Source organism: Pelmatolapia mariae, linkage group LG12, assembly GCF_036321145.2.
Source record: "Pelmatolapia mariae isolate MD_Pm_ZW linkage group LG12, Pm_UMD_F_2, whole genome shotgun sequence".
Taxonomy (NCBI): Eukaryota; Metazoa; Chordata; class Actinopteri; order Cichliformes; family Cichlidae; genus Pelmatolapia; species Pelmatolapia mariae.
Window position 1 is genome coordinate 22,793,548 of NC_086237.1, and position 18,182 is coordinate 22,811,729.

General features: G+C 40.9%; 3 protein-coding genes across 5 annotated transcripts; 2 read left to right on the forward strand and 1 right to left on the reverse strand.

Annotated features, from left to right (window-relative positions):
- Positions 1 to 307: 307 nt before the first annotated feature.
- Positions 308 to 12,124, forward strand: ube3b (ubiquitin protein ligase E3B). Its single transcript, XM_063489829.1, has 27 exons — positions 308 to 740; positions 892 to 1,060; positions 1,200 to 1,317; positions 1,526 to 1,585; positions 1,677 to 1,781; positions 1,880 to 1,976; positions 2,063 to 2,148; positions 2,262 to 2,344; positions 2,478 to 2,583; positions 2,678 to 2,798; positions 2,912 to 3,089; positions 4,485 to 4,651; positions 4,769 to 4,936; positions 5,038 to 5,209; positions 5,301 to 5,419; positions 5,503 to 5,617; positions 5,732 to 5,831; positions 5,908 to 6,027; positions 6,114 to 6,290; positions 6,399 to 6,509; positions 6,617 to 6,754; positions 6,862 to 6,927; positions 7,012 to 7,070; positions 7,207 to 7,389; positions 7,512 to 7,623; positions 7,724 to 7,816; positions 9,709 to 12,124. Exons 2-27 carry the CDS (start codon positions 900 to 902, stop codon positions 9,898 to 9,900), a joined length of 3,207 nt encoding a protein of 1,068 aa, XP_063345899.1. The 5' UTR covers positions 308 to 740; positions 892 to 899; the 3' UTR covers positions 9,901 to 12,124.
- Positions 12,125 to 12,451: 327 nt separating this feature from the next.
- Positions 12,452 to 15,860, forward strand: aldh3b4 (aldehyde dehydrogenase 3 family, member B4). 2 transcript variants are annotated; one of them, XM_063490420.1, is made up of 10 exons: positions 12,452 to 12,603; positions 13,026 to 13,221; positions 13,348 to 13,458; positions 13,716 to 13,836; positions 13,922 to 14,007; positions 14,517 to 14,598; positions 14,679 to 15,068; positions 15,158 to 15,324; positions 15,422 to 15,521; positions 15,619 to 15,860. In XM_063490420.1, the coding sequence occupies exons 1-10, from the start codon at positions 12,551 to 12,553 to the stop codon at positions 15,816 to 15,818; spliced, it is 1,506 nt and encodes a 501-aa protein (XP_063346490.1). In that variant the 5' UTR covers positions 12,452 to 12,550; the 3' UTR covers positions 15,819 to 15,860. The 2 variants fall into 2 exon arrangements, with proteins under 2 accessions (XP_063346490.1, XP_063346489.1); XM_063490419.1 differs by lacking the exon at positions 12,452 to 12,603 and adding an exon at positions 12,836 to 12,942.
- A 170-nt stretch (positions 15,861 to 16,030) lies between these two features.
- mmab (metabolism of cobalamin associated B) lies at positions 16,031 to 18,158 on the reverse strand. Of its 2 annotated transcripts, XM_063490422.1 has the most exons (9): positions 17,973 to 18,158; positions 17,300 to 17,358; positions 17,115 to 17,208; positions 16,968 to 17,025; positions 16,798 to 16,870; positions 16,617 to 16,714; positions 16,480 to 16,544; positions 16,341 to 16,400; positions 16,034 to 16,254 (listed from the first exon to the last, which is right to left on the reverse strand). In XM_063490422.1, exons 1-9 carry the CDS (start codon positions 18,083 to 18,085, stop codon positions 16,170 to 16,172), a joined length of 705 nt encoding a protein of 234 aa, XP_063346492.1. In that variant the 5' UTR covers positions 18,086 to 18,158; the 3' UTR covers positions 16,034 to 16,169. The 2 variants fall into 2 exon arrangements, with proteins under 2 accessions (XP_063346491.1, XP_063346492.1); XM_063490421.1 differs by having other exon boundaries at positions 16,031 to 16,254; positions 16,480 to 16,714.
- Between the last annotated feature and the right edge of the window lie 24 nt (positions 18,159 to 18,182).

Below are 18,182 nucleotides of genomic sequence, written 5' to 3' on the forward strand. Positions count from 1 at the left end.
CCCGACAGTGATAAATGATAAATAAATAAAAACGCAGTAGTTTCCCTCAGCTCGCGTTACATCCCATCCGTTATACCCTAATATTGTTACTCGCATATTTTAAAAAAAAAATGTTTTAATTACATTAAAATATTTCCGCTTTTTAAGGGGTAACAGTGATAATAGTCCCCCCCTCCACCCACCCAACATACTGGGTTGTAGCTTTATTCAACGCCAGAAATACAAAGTCGCTGTTGTTACAATACCACCCAAGATAGCTTGCCACATAGCAGACATTTTATTAATACCGACTCTCGAATCGCGAGTTATAATTGGAGACAAACGCTACCCGGACTCATTTAATGCGACACAGGGGATTAATGGCTGCAGTCAATGTACTGATCTCCTCTCATTGTTTACATTTCGAAACGGTGTGTTCGCGGCGTTTGCGAGACTGTCATTGACATGAGATAAAATCTAAGCCCGCTGTGATGAGAAATATCTCGAAATTGATGTGAATAAATTCACCCCGGATCAGTATTAATCCAGCAAGTAGCTAACTAGCCCTATGTGCTAACCAGCACTGCTCGATTTTTACTGTTTCGCTGCGGAGATGGCAAGTTAGCCTCCTTTTTAAATAAATAAATAAATAAATTTGCTCTTCTCCTGCATGGATCTCATGGACACCCAAATGACTGAGGAGCTATAGCGGAAGGTGAGCCCAAAGGACAGACAAAATCCTCTGAACTTAACTGTCGCAGGTAAGTTTACTGAAAACAACATAGATGTTGTCTTATCACAGACTTCTTAGAGCGGATGTTTTCGCTGGTACCACTGCCAAAATGCCATCAATAACTGCATATGCATAGTTTTTGTACAGCGGCCAAGCGATTTTTAATAATTTCTTCCCAGGGTGCACGATGTTTAGTGTACCTCAAAGCTCCAAGTCCGAGTTCCTGGACAAAGCCAGGCAGGCCAGAGAGGAGAGAAAGGGGCAGAAGGAGAAGGAGAGAGCAGCAATTATCATTCAAGCTCTGGTCAGAAGATTTATATGTCGCTGCAGGCTCCAGAAGCAAATAAGGTGATCACTGGTTTCTTGTTGCAGATTTCTTAGAAAACTGTGATTTAAAGAGCTTGGTTCACTGCTTTTACCATAGATTCAATGAGTGAATATTATATTCATTGCGTGTGTGTGTGTGTTTCCCCTCTTCTCTAAACAGGAAAGAGATTGATGACTACTTTCAAGCTTCTGAAACTGGGACATCTAAAAGAAATGCACTTTCAATTTTCAAAATTGCTCGCAAATTACTATTCATATATTGCCAAGAGGATAAGATGGTAAGTTACCAGCTATACAAGTATTTAAATCAATACGTTAATAATAACCATTGTCATATAGCTGGTAAAAGTAAGTTGAGTTTCATATCTGCACTTACCATTATTGACACTTTTGACAGACCCTTGAGGGTTCTGTAAACTTAGCAGTAGTAGTTTATACACTTGTCATTTGCTCTGCAATTCAAGTGGCTCTTATTTTGTTTTTCAGAGGTTTGAGAAGCTCTGTCGTGCTATCCTAGCCAGCATGGAGGTTGAAAATGAACCTAAGGTAAACATGCATGCGTTTAAAGTCTCTTCATGCTGAACACTTTTTCAATCATATTCTCATCTTAATGGCTTTTTGGCTGTTTGGCCCTCAGGTGTGGTATGTTTCCTTGGCTCTGTCCAAAGACCTCACTATTCCCTGGCTCAAACAGATAAAAGATGTGCTTTGGACTTGCTGTCAACTGCTGAAAAATTTAAAGGTTAGTCTTAATTTAAAGCTCGAAAATAGGTTTTGATATTCATTTTGTCACTATAAATGTGCAATAATAAAAATAACTGCGTGTTTTGTGATTTCCAGCCTGACATACTTCAGGACAACAAACTGGTGACACTGTACCTCACCATGCTAGTAACCTTCACAGACACATCAACCTGGCGGATAGTCAGGGGAAAGGGTAAGCCTGAAGTCAAGCTTTGGAAAATGTTTCATGGTCTTGCTTTTTGCAAGGAAGAAAAATATAATTTCCTCTGAATATTTTAGGTGAGGCTCTCAGGCCTGCTTTGACAAGGATTTGTGAAAATATTATGGGCCATCTCAATCAAAAGGGATTTTACTCAATACTGCAGGTTCAGTATTACGACTCATTTGCTCATTTTTATAAAGATATGCGTTGAAATAGTGTGACATTGCCTCTCTTCTGAAATGCAAGGCTCACTGTATGTCAGCTTTTCTTCTTTAGATCTTGCTGACCAATGGCTTGGCTCGTTCTAAACCGTCTCTGTCCAAAGGCACTCTGACAGCCATTTTCACTTTGTCATTAAGGTAAGCTAATATTTCAGCTTTAATTAAGTAGAGGAGACATGTTAATTGCTGTTGTGTTATGTCTGTTTGTTCTGTTTATAAATTATATTTTTGTTTTCAGGCTACGTTTGTAACTAAATCAAGTATTTTTCAGGCCCGTCATTGCTGCTCACTTTTCTGAGAATCTGCTGAGATCATTCCTCATCCACATCATGTCAGTCCCAGCCATCATAACCCACCTCAGTGGGCTTACTCCAGAGGTAAAAGCACTGTGATGTGTGTTTTTCATTGCATAGTGAGACAATGTAATAAAATGTAAGGAAGTATTTATTAATATTTTCTTTGCCCCGACAGTGCATGACATCTATCCAGACACATGACCTGCTGCGGAAATTCATTCTGTTTCTCAGTAGAGAAGAACAGTGTTCGGACATCTGTGTGTGTCTTGAGGGCAGCCACACACTGTGTCTACTAGGTATAGTATTTTGGTTCAAAGAATTGTGCACGTTCAGTCAGTTGCATCTTGTGTACAAATTAATAAACAACTAAGTAATATCTATTTAAATGTCTCCCTCTCATTTTTGATAGGAAACCTAATTCACTTAGGCTACCTTAATGAGAAAGTGCTTGAAGAGGAGGCCAACCACTTTGTGAAGGACCTGACTGACATGCTGTCCTACTGCCAGAGATATGTATCCCAGAAGAAGTCCAACCTAACTCACTGGCACCAAGTGCTGGGCTGGTTCTCACAAACTGTGGACTATGGGTAAGTTAAATTCTTCATGTTTGTTTAAATCATACGAATAAGTTCATATTCACTTAGAATAGTGATTCCCAAAGCTTCAATTCAAAACTTAGACAGAATATTAAGCTAACATATATGGCTGGCCCATTTCACATACCTAAGGAGGTATGGAGATGTCTAGAAGAAAGGGCATTGGACTTTTTAACCTGATTGTTTAACACAATCTAGGAGAGTGAGAGGACACCTGAGTGAAGTGCAATGGAGAATCGATTTTCAAGGACAAAGGCACAAAGTTGTAGCAACAACAGAGGGATAGAGTTGATGAGCCGTGGCATGAATATATGGGAAAAAGATGTTGAAGTTAGTTTAAGAAGAGCCATGATGATCAGCGAGCAGCAGTATGGCTTCATGCTGAGAAAGAGCACTTTCCCTTTATGTGATTAATACATTATGTATCTAGTCCGTGAAGGAAATAAACATGCAACAAACTATCATACACATGCAATGTTTGCTTTGAAAGTGTTGATGGTAAAGTATAGAGAAGATCAGAAGGAGTTGTGCTTTGTTTTTGTGGATCTGGAGAAATCATATAATAGGGTACCAAGAGAGGAAATGTAGTACTGCACGAGGAAATCAGGATAGGCAGAGAGGTATATGAGGGTGGTGCAGTGGTGAGGCGAGTGGTAGGAGTTGCAGATCGGTTCAAAGTAGGAGTGGGATTACTTCTGGCACAGGAATCCCGGAATCTGAGCCTTTTCTGGTTTGCGGTGGTGATGGATGGACTGACAGATGATCTCTGGCAAGAGTCTGCATAGACTATGATGTTTGAAGATGGCATTGTGATCTGTAGTGAGTGCAAGGAGACAGGTGGTAAGATGAAGCTACAAGAAGTAGAAATAGTGAAGCTAGACGAGTTTAAATATGTCAACCATCCAACCAGAGAGCAGGCGAAACTGGAGATGACAGAGTTGAAGATGTTAAATTTTAATTGGGAATGACCAGGATAGAGAAGATTAGAGAGACAAGTCAGGTAGAGCAGTTTGGGGAAAGGCAGGGCTGAGGTGGTTTGGAAGCGTGCAGAAGAGGAATAGTAGATATACAGGACAAAGGACGGTAAAGATGGAGCTGCCAGGCAGGAGGAAAAGAGAAACATCGCAAAGAAGATTCATGGATGTCATGAAGGAGGACGAGTCGAGGGTTGGTGTGACAGAGGAGGATACTCGAGATAGGGTGAGATGGAGGTAGATGATCTGCTTTGTCGACCCTTGAAGCGAGCAACCAAAAGAAGAAGAAAACATGTCTACATGTTTGTATTCTTGCATACTTTCACTTTTCTTTTGCTAAAAAAATGATGAAAGAAATAGTGTACTTAACTATTTTCTCCCACCTGCCTTATCTGTCTTCTGTTCTCTGCAGTCTTAATGAGTCAATGCCCTTGGTAACAAAACAGCTTCAGCACCTGTGGGGAGTATCTGTTATTAGAACTCTTTTCAGTGACGTCCTTTCTAAAAAGCTAGAGAGTCAGGAGCCCACTCCCCCACCACCACAACCTAGCACTTCACAAAATAATCTGCCAGTTAAAAGTAAGTTCCTAAGTTCTGTTGTGATATTTTTAAATAAGCACAATGTTTGTTTTTTTAATAAAGGTTTTGAATACTTTTTGAACTCCTGTGTCTCTGTTTTTTTGTTTTTTTTTTAAGACCTTTTCAAACGAGCATTTCAGAAGTCAGCCTCTGTGCGTAACATCCTGAAACCAGTCGGGGGGAAGCGGGTCGACTCAGCTGAAGTTCAGAAAGTGTGCAGCATCTGTGTGCTCTACCAGACCGCACTGTCTACGCTGACGCAAATACGCCTCCAGATACTCACTGGTCAGTCCAAAGATCTGGTATTTTATCAAAACTTGAAAGTACACACAATACTCAGTCTCTGCTCGTTCTGTGTTTTTTTTTTTTTTTTTTTTTTTTTGAAGGTCTTACACATCTTGATGACCTTTTGCCCAAACTTTGGGCTTTCATCTGTGAGCTGGGTCCTCAGGGAGGCCTCAAACTCTTCATGGAGTGTCTGAACAATGACACCGAAGAGTCAAAACAGCTCCTTGCTATGCTCATGCTCTTCTGTGACTGCTCGCGGCACCTTATCACGTAATTTCACAGATTATTTATTTATTTTCATTAGCCATGCTTTTTAAAAGGTGGTTGCAGCATTTTATGACACACCTTCAATGTGTTACAGAATTCTGGATGACATTGAAGTATATGAAGAACAAACGTCCTTCAAGATAGAGGAACTCATTACTATCTCCTCTTTTCTGAACACATTTGTGTACAAGATGATATGGGATGGCATCTTAGGTGAGTGCGGTGTCACAATGGCACCTGTTACGCAGGTCATGCTTTCTTATTGAAACGTCTGTTGTGTATTTTGTGTTTAATAGAAAATGCAAAGGGAGAGAAACTGGAGTTGTTCCACAGTGTTCATGGCTGGCTGATGGTGCTTTATGAGCGAGACTGCAGGCGAAGGTTCACCCCTGACGACCACTGGCTGCGCAAGTAAATACAAACTCTGACAGCATGACTAGCCTTGTGTTTCAGAATGACATGTTTACGTGATATATATACATTTTTTATAAGCACACCTTTACATGTTGCTGCTGTTGCATTCAGGGATCTAAAGCCTAGCCTGTTGTTCCAAGAGTTGGAGAAAGGCAAGAAGAGAGCGCAGCTTTTACTCCAGTACATCCCACATGTTATCCCACATAAAAATGTGAGTAAATGGAATTCTTTCATTTAAAGCAGTGAGAGGTGGGTCAGTTGTGTAATTATTTTTTCTCTCAATTTAGAGGGTGCTGCTGTTCAGGAACATTGTTACGAAGGAGAAAGAAAGCTTAGGACTGGTGGAAACGAGCTCTGCTTCGCCGCATGTCACCCATATTACCATTCGGCGCTCGCGGATGTTAGAGGTATGGCTTCAGCCAGTCAAATAGATTTACTTGGACGAAAGCAAATATATTGTTCCTTAATAAAACCAGGATTTCCCTGTCTTAAGGATGGATATGACCAACTGCGCCGGTTACCAGTGAATTCCATAAAAGGCGTAATTCGGGTGAAGTTTGTGAACGACCTGGGTGTGGATGAGGCTGGAATCGACCAGGATGGTGTCTTCAAGGAGTTTTTAGAGGAGATCATTAAGAAAGTCTTTAATCCTGCTCTCAACCTCTTTAAGGTAACTCAAACAAATGGTTGACATTCTTAAAACATGAAGCCTTAAGTAGCGAAATTTCAGTGAGTTTTCTTTTTTTCCTGAATATGTTGTGATGATTGTTTGTTGTAGACCACAAGTGGAAACGAGAGGCTGTATCCTTCGCCCACGTCTTACATCCATGAGAACCATTTGCAGCTGTTTGAGTTTGTGGGGAAGATGCTCGGGAAAGCTGTATATGAGGTACATGTCATGTCTAAAATATACCATGTCTGTAAGATCTCTGAATACATTTTAAACAAAATGTTTGGTTGAGCTTCAGTGTTTCACTGTCACTTCTGCCTATTCAGGGCATTGTTGTGGACGTCCCTTTTGCCTCGTTCTTCCTTAGCCAAGTCTTGGGTCACCACCACAGCACTTTCTACAGCTCCATTGATGAGCTTCCCTCACTGGATTCAGAGTTTTACAAGAACCTCACTTCCATTAAGGTAACTACAAACACTTTTGACTTTGTCTTTTTTGCAATTTGCAGCTCACGTTGTTGTATTTCAGTGTCTGATATCCAGGGCATATTTCACTTCTGATTTGTTTTCAGCGCTATGATGGAGATGTAGGGGATCTGGGGCTGACATTATCCTATGATGAGGATGTTATGGGGCAGGTAAGGATGGGATACGTTTATACATTTTAATTCATAAATATACGAAATACATTAGTTAAGAGTTAACTGTATATTTCATTGTAGCTTGTCTGTCATGAGTTGATACCTGGGGGAAAAACCATGCCAGTTACCAATGAAAACAAGTATGTGCATTTAAATTCAGTAAAACAATAAAAGGATATGGAAGCACTTCATGTCGAAATGTTGTTTTGTTGACTTTTTGTATTCTGTAGAATTCGCCAGTTATCTTGATGATGTTATCTTTGTCATGTCCTGCAGAATCAGCTACATCCACCTCATGGCCCACTTCCGGATGCACACACAAATTAAAGAGCAGACGGCTGCTTTCATCCGAGGCTTCCGCAGCATCATTAATCCGGAGTGGTTGCACATGTTTTCCACCCCTGAGGTTCAGCGTCTCATTTCAGGAGATAACGCAGAGATTGATCTAGATGACCTAAAGTATGTACCATTTTACCTTTTTGTCTTTTTTTTTTGTCATACTTCGAATACGGAGGATGTCTTTTGCTTGTAGTACATGCTTTCTGTTTGTACAAACAGTTAAATATGTTCATCATTCTCAGGAAACACACGGTCTACTATGGAGGTTTTCACAGCAGCCATCGTGTCATCATCTGGCTGTGGGACATCCTGTCCAGTGATTTCAGTGCTGAGGAGAGGGCTATGTTCCTCAAAGTAAGGTGTCATTTGTTGAGCCAGATATTTTTTTTATTGGTGCCACAATAGTTTAACCATTTATTATCTTTTTTTTTTTTTTTTTAATGTGTTTTCACAGTTTGTTACCAGCTGCTCAAGGCCACCTCTTCTAGGTTTTGCCTACCTCAAACCGCCTTTCTCCATCCGTTGTGTGGAAGTTTCAGATGATCAGGTAAGAAAAAAAAGATATATTTTTAGACACTAACACAGTATATAATACCACAGTTATATAACAAAAAACAGTGCAAACTTTAAAGAAGGTATTCACATTTCATTTTAGATAAAAGGTTTAGGAAATCTAGCTCCAACCTCTTTGCCAAAGAACCAAAGATAATAGAAAGACAGGAAGGAAAAAGTAATGTAGAATCCCTGAAATGGCTTGTTATGTTAAGCCAGACCTTCCCAAAGTGTGGGGCCTGCCCCCTGGGGGGGCGCAGAGCCATTGCAGGGGGGGCGCGGTATGAAAAGGGAAAAAAAAAAACAACGCTTGGACACTGCTAGCACGGGGTGCCCACACAAACGCAAAGCAGGAGATGAAGCATTGCTGAATATGTTTCCAAACCAACTTCATTCTAAGCCAAAGACTAGAAAATATGGTGAAGCATATCTTCCCTTTAGCTTCATCTGCACAAGTGCCAAGGTAGGTCTCCCCTGCAGAATTGGTTTTCCCTTCGTCGGGAGCACGTGCTGGGCTGTTCAAATCACGGACAAACAGTATCCCACATTCTTGATTTTTAGTTCACAAACACTTGTTGTAATGACTAACTACTCCTGACATTTTGGAGATGTTAGCTCTTTATACAGTAAAGTTACAGCGGGATACAAATAATATCAGGCTCATCCTGCCACAATTTGTTTCCCCGGTTCAAATCACGGACAAACAGCATCCCACAGTTGTTTATGTTTTTGAACCCATTTTGCACAGAGAGGTATTTTTTGGAAAATGTATTGATAGCCATGTTGAATAATATTACACAGGAAAAAAACAACTACATGTAAAATAATCACACCGTGACGCCTCTGCCTTTCTAAATAGAGGGACAGTAACTGCGTGTGTGTATGTAAGCGTGTAAAACCTGAAGATAGAGACAAAATACTGTTAATCTGACTATCTGCCATTCTGCAATTCATCTCATGTAAACAATAACGTGGCGCACAGCGTGACGTGAAAAAAGGCACATACCTTTGACGTTGCGTGACGAACTCTGTATTCCTCGTCCACAGGTAAACGCAAAAAAGGAGTTTTAAAAAATCTCCGTTTTCGGTGATTCGAAACGCCGTTTACGTGTGAACGAAACAGCTGCGTTTTCAAAAATACCCGTGTAGGTGCGGACGTAGCGTAAAGAGTTAGTAGTTTATTGCAGATTACTTGTATTTGCTTAATTGTTTACTAAATGTTTGAGGTGTGAAATAAACCGCAATGGAGCAAAATATGGGTGTGTGTGGTTGGAGGACGTGTTTGTGCGTGCGTGTGCGCGCGCGCGCGCGGGGGGTACATTTTTCTTGTAAAACAAAGGGGGGCCCAGCAAAAAAAGTTTGGGAACCACTGTGTTAAGCAAACATTGTATATAAACAATAGTGGAGGTAGTGGGATGGTATTATATGACAGAAGAAAGAAAGAGCTGGATGAGCTCTGATGTGTACAGTTAAAATCTAGAGAGGGCTACAATTTCTATTGAGATTCAGCCTGGAGAACCAAGGTTAAGCAGACAGTTGCCTGAATCATTTACATTAATTAGATTATGTTCTTAGTGGGATCGCTGTATTTCATTTGCTGAAGACAAAATTTAAGCTAACAAATATCAACTTTCCAGACAAATCACCACAAAGGAGGAAAGACATTGTTTGGTGATCTTAGCGAGTTTCAGCCTTGAAAGGTTCTCCATAAGCTGTTAAACATCAACATTTTATTTATGATTTATGATGTTTATTTGTCCTGATATATTTGATTGGAACTCCTGAAAATAAAGGACTGTGTATAAAGATGGCTGTCAAGCCTTCTGCAGTTGATTAAGTTGTGTCCTTGTGTTCTGATGAATTTGACATTTTCTCCGATGTGTGTAGGACACTGGGGACACCCTCGGCAGTGTCCTCCGGGGCTTCTTCACCATCCGAAAGAGGGAGCCTGGTGGGCGACTTCCGACTTCATCTACATGTTTCAACCTGCTCAAGCTCCCCAACTACAGCAAGAAAAGCATCCTACGTGACAAGCTGCGCTACGCTATCAGTATGAACACAGGCTTTGAGCTCTCCTAACTCTGTTGCATCAGGACAATCTGCACAGGAGGGCTGTATTATACAGTCTGATACCAAGCAAGAGGCTCAGCTTACCTGCGTTGGAGCCTTTAACATCAAAGGGGCATCACTCAAACAAAACAGGACTCTTGAAGGACCCTTTACTTCTTTTTTTGTCTCTTTTATAATCTGGATGAGCTCTAAGGGAGTGAGCTCCAGTTAAGCTGTGTTTCCCATCAAAAGGGGGATGCTGTTTCTGCAGAACAATCCAATTTCTAACATCTTCCTCTCTCTTTTTACCGCTCCAGAAACTGAGTATACATGTTTCTCAGGCTTAACAGAATAATGAGTCTAACACTCCCACTTTAAGCGAACTGGAAAGCAATACAGCAATGCAAGCCATTACACACATTGTCGACTCACTTGTGTAAAACTAAGCGATGCATTGTTAATATACTTGTAAGCTTGGATTCCATTATCCCGGCACCCTACAGTTTATATTGAATGAGTCTTAATGGGTCTTTCCTGAACATGATGCTTCTTGTATAAGTGGAAGACAAATCAATGTTTTGTGTTCAGTCTCCTTGAAGGAGTGGTGGCTCATAACGCCGATCCTGTCCGTTACATTATGTCCCGTTTTTAAGGAAAATCGTTTTTGAGCTCTGTCCCTTTTCTCCCCACTAAGAGACACTGGGTCCACCTGAGAGAGACATTGGCCTTCTGGTTTTCATGTTCCCAGTAGATCTGAAAACCAACAATCTGCCTCAGTTCCAGTGACGCAGCAAATAATCCCCTAAAAGGTTTGATCTTACTCTTCGATTTAAGAAAAAGAAAAGAAAGAAAGAAAGATGTCGTTTCTGTAGCATCGGTTACTTTTGACCAAAAGAACTGGAAATGTTTTGTCAGTATTTGTGTTTGCAGCTGTTCCATGTTGCACAACTTCCACCTTAAAAACACGAAGAAGAGCAAAGCAAACCAGTCTTCTTACTCTGTGTATCTAATGCTAGGGAAAAAAAAAAAATCACTACACCTTGGATTAATGCCGAGTGCCTCACGAATCGTCGTCACCTGTTGCTCACACGCTTGACTGTGTTTCAACCGTAACCAATAACCACGATTTGGAAACAAGCCATAGAAATGTGGGGGCTATGGTCCTGGATATATTCTCTGCTTATAGGAGCAACACAGAGCGGAACCACTGTAATACCACAACAACCGCGGAGGGTTTCACTACAATGCTCTCTGATCTCTGTGGACTTTTGAAGCCATGCGGAAAAGAATTTGAGGTTTTAAAACCTCATAAGATGATGTCATGGACTGGTTCGTCAACCAAATGCGACCGCTTGACTTGATGATGTTCCCTTGGAAACATTGCACACAATTTTGCTGTTTGCGGCAGTTGGGAGGGAGGGGGAAAGGGACATGAGAGTGAATGTGACTTTATAAGCTTAAAAAATTTTACCTTACACAGGGTTCATTTACAGCAGAAAGTCCAGGCACAGACTTTTGGTTATTTGGAGAAAAAAAAGGACTGCATCATTAAAAGCGATAAAAGAAGAAGGAAAAAAGTCTCTTAACAAAGTTCTTTATTATGCAAAAAAAAAGTTTTGTCATGAATGAAAATTGAGATTTTTGTTAGTATGTAACCATGTTTCTAAGAAGTTATATGATGGCCACTAACTCGTGAAAAAAATAAGTGATTTATAATGAAAATGCAACCATTACATATATACACATAAGACTGGTTGTAATAAATTTATCTAAAGTCTAATAATGATGTTAAACCTGACAAATCAGTTAAGGGGATCCTTAAAGTATTTGAGCAAGAACTGAAAGCACTGCAAATGAATTTATATGACACACTACTGCAACTGCTCACGAGTGTGTGCGCGCGTGTGAGTGTGTGTGTGTGTGTGTGTGTGGTAGTGTGCAAGAGTGGTGAAAGATACCTCACATGCTTGTCTGTCTCCCGATGAGGTGGCTCATCTGTTTAAATGATGTCAAGAGAAGACTTTGAGTGTACCAGTGATTGCTGATGCTGACTCTTTTAGTACAACAAATGAATAAATAAAAAGAAATTATCCCGGAAATGTTCTCAACCGCTCTTTGTAAGTTTTTTTTTGTTTCCCCTTTCTCTTTTTAAAAGTGAATGTCTATGAATCTCGCTGCACTATAGTAAGGCGCATTACTGATTTAAAAAAATATCCCATGTAAGATTTGTCCATTTGTAAGATACCTCCTCCTGTAATGTTAAATCGTGTACACGAGTGTTATATAAATCATTTGATCACAATTTGTGGGTTTTTTTCATTCGTTAATTAGTTAATTACAAACACCTGTAGAGCGAGATCCTGTTTAGAAAAAAAAAGAAAAAGCAAACAGAGTGGAGACACGCATGGGCCCGAGACACAGGCCTCTGTAAAAGGCTGGTAATTCACAGAATGCATGAGACATTAACATCAGGCTGTGGGATTGGTACATTTTCTGGTTCCCTTGAATACCGTGGATGGGGGATTATCGTGTAAATACGCGCGTCTGAAGCAAACTCTCCATTGCGCTCTCTCTCTGATTGCACAGTGTGACCCTTCATGAGAGGTGGACGGTGCTGCTAGGAAAGCTGCTGGTCATTTTTACTCCGGCTGCTGCCTGAGACTGAAGCTTCTCAATAACCATGAGCCGTCCGCCGAGTCCGACTCCAGCACGATGGTTTAAGGCGCTGCGCAGGTAAAAAAACATAAGTAAAAAGACCTCTGTTTTGGCCTACTTGCGAGAAATTGAGACTTATTATTGCAAATGACCTTAGATTAGATACAGCTGTTCTGGGTGGCTCAGCTTAAGCGTCCAGCTTTGTTAGTTTTATGTGCATCACCTGACTGCAGTTATTCGAATTTTCAGTATATGCCGGTGGGAGGCTCTTACTGAGCGGGTGCACAAGCTTAACTTCACACTGCTTCATTCAGAAAGGCCAGCGGTAGAGATTTATTGACTGACACAGACAGACATGAGTGGAAAAGTAAAGGCGTGCTCTGCTTGTCAGAGACATGGACGGCTAACATGCAGAAGGTGCAGTGATAAACGTGTGTGTGTGTGTGTGGACTGATTGTGCGTATTCGCCTTGTGATGTTAAAACTAGCGTACTCTTACAGGACCAGGCTGGGGGACCCCTGTCTGAAGACGTATCCGCTGGAAAGCGTGGATCTCCTGAGGAGGGCTAGAGTCGCCTTTCAAGCTGGACGTACCCTCAAGGAGAACTTCAGACTGGTTCAGCTGGAGGCTGTGGTGCAGATGCTGGAGGAACACGAGTGTGACTTTGTGGATGCACTTGGAAGGGACCTCCGTAAGGTCAGGGCATAAGCGGTCTCCCTGCAGGGTTGTTGTTGTTTTTAATAGTGAGAACTGATGGTGGAGTCAAATGTTTTTGGGTTTTTTTTTCTTTTAATTCATATTTGTCTACTGTTTTTTAACCAGCCTCGGTTTGAAACAGTTGTGTCTGAACTGATCCTGGTCAAGAATGAGGCTCTGTATGCTATTAACAACCTAAAGAAGTGGATGCAGCCACAGAAAGTGGAAAGGAACCTGGTAAGACTGTTGTTTAAATCATCTCGATAATGTTACTGGGATTAATCATGACCTTTTTCGAGAGAACATTCCACGTACTGCTACAAAGAAATGTATTGTGCTGAGCCCTGCAAAGCAGATTAAAACACAAGTTGCATTGCCCCTTTCTAAAGGAATAAAATGAGCTCATGTGGTTTTTCTGTTTGTGTCATGATGAACCTTACCAGCTTTTTACTTGTGCTGTTTCACTTGTGATGTAATTTGTTTGGTCTGTGTAGTCCACCACGCTGGACGACTGTCTGGTGATCAGTGAACCGCTGGGAGTGGTGCTTATCATTGGGACCTGGTGTAGTCCTGTACAAATGTGCCTTGTGCCACTGGTCGGGGCCATTGCAGCAGGTGCAGCCAGTATTATTTCATCATTTAGTTCTCCTGCACTCAGGCTAACTGACAGCAACTGATGTTTTATTTTCCATTTGTGTAGGAAACTGTGCGATCATCAGCCCCTCTGAGTGTACTGTGCACACAACAGAGCTTCTCCATCGTCTAATTCCCTTCTACTTGGATAATGTGAGTAAGCTAGCATAAAGGGACTGATTTTTCCCTGCAAGAACTTACAGTATTTTTCTTAAAATATCAAAGGCAATACTCTCTTTTTTTGCACTGAAGCTGATTAGACTGCACACTATGGATTTTTACTTCACTCACTTTAACATAAGAATAACTGACTTTGGTTGCTACAGTGAGAGTGAAACACTCCATAGTTTTAGCTTCCAGAATAATTTGGCTCCTTTGTAAGAATCTGTTTGAGCAGGTACCCTTTTATTGGCCTGTAATCAAATGAGCTTTCATTTGGTGAGATTACACTTTGAGATACTTAAATCTGGCATTTCAGAATTGAGCACTGAGTCATCCATGACTGAATATCTGACTCACCAGTGATATTGCTTTTTTTTTTTTTTTTTTTTTTTTTTTTTTTTTTTTTTTGTGTGCTTTTAGTTTAGTTGAATTATAAGAGATGCTTGTTTGAAGAGGGGGAACAAAAATAATTCTCATACAAAACTCTTGTTTTCCTCAAGGAATGCTTCCATGTGATTCTTGCAGGCATGAGTGACTTGCCTGAAGTGATTGAGCTCAAATTTGATCATGTTTTCTTCACAGGTAATTTTTATTAGTCATCCTTTAATTAAAAAAGTGTTCTTTGAGTTGTTCACTGTTTAAGCTTGGCTGTCACTCTGCAGGAAACAAAGAGGATGGAAGCAAAATTGCTCTGGCTGCCGCCCGCACACTCACACCCGTCACCTTGATTCTGGGAGGGAAGAACCCATGTTACGTGGACCAGCACTGTGACATTTCCACCACTGTGCAGCGCATTGCTTGGGCGCGTTTTCATAATGCTGGACAGAGTTTGGTGGCTCCTGACTACATTTTATGCCACACAGATGTCAAAGCTCGGCTGGTGCAGGCCCTCAAGTGCTGCCTGATGGAGTTTTATGGCTCTAATCCCCAAGAGTCACGTAGCTTTGGCCGGATAGTCAATCTAGAGATCTTTAACCGTACTAGAGATATATTATGGAGATCTGGCAAGGTAGCTGTGGGTGGGCATGTGATAGAAGCAGAGAAATATATTGGTATGAAAAGCTGAATTCCTTGACACATATTGCACTTATTAGATTGCTTTAACATGGCTGTAATTTTATTTTATTTTTTAAATCTGAAGCCCCAACAGTTTTGACAGATGTGGCTGAATCAGACCCCGTCATGCAAAAGGAGATCTTTGGTCCAGTTCTTCCTATTTTGACTGTAAACAATGTGGATGAGGCTATTAGCTTTATCAATAAGCAAGAAAAGCCCCTCTGTGTGTATGCATATTCCACCAACGGCAAGGTAGGTCTGCGAGGCAAATTGAAAGGGGGGGGGAACTGAAGCCAGAATTCATTGTAGGATTTATTCTGATCATGTGGTGGCTTTTCTGACACTGCAGGTAATTTCAAGACTCATGAGTGAGACCTGCAGTGGAAGCTTTTGCTCTAATGATTGCATCCTGCAGAGTGTGATGGTGGCTCTACCTTTTGGTGGAGTAGGTAAGTCTAAGCTGTAGTAATACATGGATGGTGGGACAGTCTGTAAGTGATCTGCCAGTTTGACCTTCCTCCCCCCCCTCCCCCTTTTTCTTTGAAGGTGCCAGTGGGATGGGTTCTTTCCATGGCCGCTACAGCTTTGATACCTTTTCTCACAAGAAATCCTGTCTGCTACGAAGCACACGGTTTGAATGTGTGACCTACCTGCGCTATCCACCGTTCGAGGACCGCAATCTGTCTCTAATGACATGGGCCAGCAGCCTTTCTCAGAAAAGCCAGGGCTGGTGCCAGATTATGTGACTGTGTGGGAGGGTAATGACAGCCATGCTGGAATTAAACAAACTGCCACTTTTGTTATGAGCAGGCCATGGAAGACAGAAGCGCATTATTATTATTATAGAATCAACAAGAATGGATTTCTATGGAGAAAATTGTTAACTGTATATTGTCTAAATGTATGTTTGAAACTTATAAAAAAATGTATAGGACACAAATATTTTGGATGTACACTGTTTATTGTGACCTGTGATTTTACATTAAATGTGGGGAAAAAATGCATTAAAATAAATCTATGTATTGTATTTACAGTTTGAATAAAGTATATGCATCTCAAAAGGTAATGCTTTTGTTTTAATCTTCATATGAGACTGGTCATTCTGGCCTCTTGTAGATTTTCTCTTCACTGCCCTCTTTCATAGATGCATATCTGGCGACTGTGAACAGGTAGTCACTTAACCTGAGTGGGAGGGAAAGGATATTTGTCAGCTATGTAGTAGAAGAAACGTGTTTCATATTTATTTTCTTTAAAGGTACAACACTGACCTGTTCAAGAACTTGGCAACATCTGGATCTGCCTCGCCTGATCGCACAATTGGAGCAACGCTATGGGGAGGGGAACAGAACCAACTGCAGATTACTTCGTCATTCAGGACGACCTTACATAGATCATACTAAAACTAACCTGCGCTCTGCTCGCCGACAGACTGTCCGAGCTACGTGCAAAGCTGCGCTGCTCTTCCCACCAGACTGTGAAAAAACAGGAGTATATATTAGTTCAACAGGAACACACAGACATTTGTAAAAACGTGCGCAGCTTACTGGTAAAACGAAGCTGGTTAAAGGAGGGAGTTCTTCTGTAAACTCATCAATCCAGGTCTCCAAGTCAACAATTGGCTGTGCAATAAATTTTGTTCTCTCTTGCAAAAAACAGAATCAAGTGTGATCACATGTGACACAATAAATAAAAACAGACTGACTTGATTAGCCAAAGCTATCATACTTATATGGCTTTCTCTTGCAGATGATCGAGGGGTAGCAATGTTGGAGCCCACATCTTGTAAAACGCACTGGATCTGTGGTGACAAAAGCCAAATGATGACAAACTTTATCTCTGAATTTATGGTGTAAGAACTGAAAGAAGTTAAGAAATGCAGTATGACAAAATCAAACCTTGTCCAATTGATGAGTGAATGTATGACGTTTATCGAGGCAAAACTCTCTTGCCAGCCTGTAAAAGTTAAGAATGTAACTTTAGACAAGGCATATCATAAAAAAATGCTAAAATGACATGCCATATTTGAATTGTAGAAATGTTACCCTATAGCTGATGACAGCTCGTCTGTATTCCCCAAGGCTTCAAAAATGTGATCTTCTTTTGGCCTCCTTTCTCCTGTAAATGTGCTTGAGAAACCTAAGAAGGAATCAAGACAAAGTTTTTTAAAATATTGCTTATTCCAAAAGTACAGTGAGGTAGTGTTGTCTGAGTTACAATGATAAATAACCTTTGTCTCCTGTTTTGGTGTATATTTTGGGCACCCTGTTGTCTTCACCAGTAGCATAACTGTTTTGAAAAAGACGGATATTAAAGGAAAGGTGTTTTAACATTTTTATATAGTCACCAAACACTATATTAGGTACATCTTGCTTTAATCGGGTTGGTCCCCTCTCCTGTCTTCAGAACCTTAATTCTATGTGGCATAGATACAACAAGGCGCTGGAAACACTCCTCAGAGATTTTGATCTATATTAACATGACAATATCACACAATTATGCAGATTTGTCAGCTGCACATTCATGATGTAAATCTTCTGTTCAACCACATGCTGCTCTACTGGATTGAAATCTGGTGACTGCGGAGGGCATTTAAGTACAGTGAACTCATTGTTATGTTCAACAAACTAGTTTGAGATTATTTGAGTGGTATGGCACATCAACTTATCCTGCTGGAAGAGGATCGGTACACTTTGGTCATAAAGGGATGTCATGGTCAACAACAATACAGTACCTAACAAAGTGGCCATTGAGTTTAATTCTGTTGTATTTTTAGGAACGATCTGTATGGCAGATGCCAACCAGCAGTTCTGCTAGTTACACAGACAGTTACATGAACAACATGAACAGAAGCACAACACTGTGCACACCAACGCTGACACAGGACTGTACAGTATAGTTACCTTCTGACTGAAAACAGGGTAAACAACGGTCTCTTTGCCCGATACTCGCTAATGAACCTGCATGTCCCTGGAACGCCGCGAAGGAGAGAATGTCTGAAAACAAACGATGTCATTTTTAGCTACAACACAGTAGCAACAGCAGCAAGGGTAAACGACAAAATTGTCTTTTTTGTCCATCCGTGGTGTCCGTAGTTCATAGGCGTTTCCATT

What these genes read in the sequence shown, in the direction of transcription:
- ube3b (XM_063489829.1), top strand. Translation starts at nt 900, where the DNA reads ATGTTTAGTGTACCTCAAAGCTCCAAGTCCGAGTTCCTGGACAAAGCC. An exon ending in TCACAAACTGTGGACTATGG is followed by an intron (nt 3,090 to 4,484) that starts GTAAGTTAAATT and finishes TGTTCTCTGCAG; the next exon opens with TCTTAATGAGTCAATGCCCT. An exon ending in GATATGGGATGGCATCTTAG is followed by an intron (nt 5,420 to 5,502) that starts GTGAGTGCGGTG and finishes TGTGTTTAATAG; the next exon opens with AAAATGCAAAGGGAGAGAAA.
- aldh3b4 (XM_063490419.1), top strand. Translation starts at nt 12,881, where the DNA reads ATGAGTGGAAAAGTAAAGGCGTGCTCTGCTTGTCAGAGACATGGACGG. An exon ending in GGACGGCTAACATGCAGAAG is followed by an intron (nt 12,943 to 13,025) that starts GTGCAGTGATAA and finishes GTACTCTTACAG; the next exon opens with GACCAGGCTGGGGGACCCCT. An exon ending in TCTACCTTTTGGTGGAGTAG is followed by an intron (nt 15,522 to 15,618) that starts GTAAGTCTAAGC and finishes TTTTCTTTGAAG; the next exon opens with GTGCCAGTGGGATGGGTTCT.
- mmab (XM_063490421.1), bottom strand. Translation starts at nt 18,085, where the DNA reads ATGACATCGTTTGTTTTCAGACATTCTCTCCTTCGCGGCGTTCCAGGG. An exon ending in TGTCGGCGAGCAGAGCGCAG is followed by an intron (nt 16,401 to 16,479) that starts GTTAGTTTTAGT and finishes CCCTCCCCATAG; the next exon opens with CGTTGCTCCAATTGTGCGAT. An exon ending in GTTGCCAAGTTCTTGAACAG is followed by an intron (nt 16,255 to 16,340) that starts GTCAGTGTTGTA and finishes CCTCCCACTCAG; the next exon opens with GTTAAGTGACTACCTGTTCA.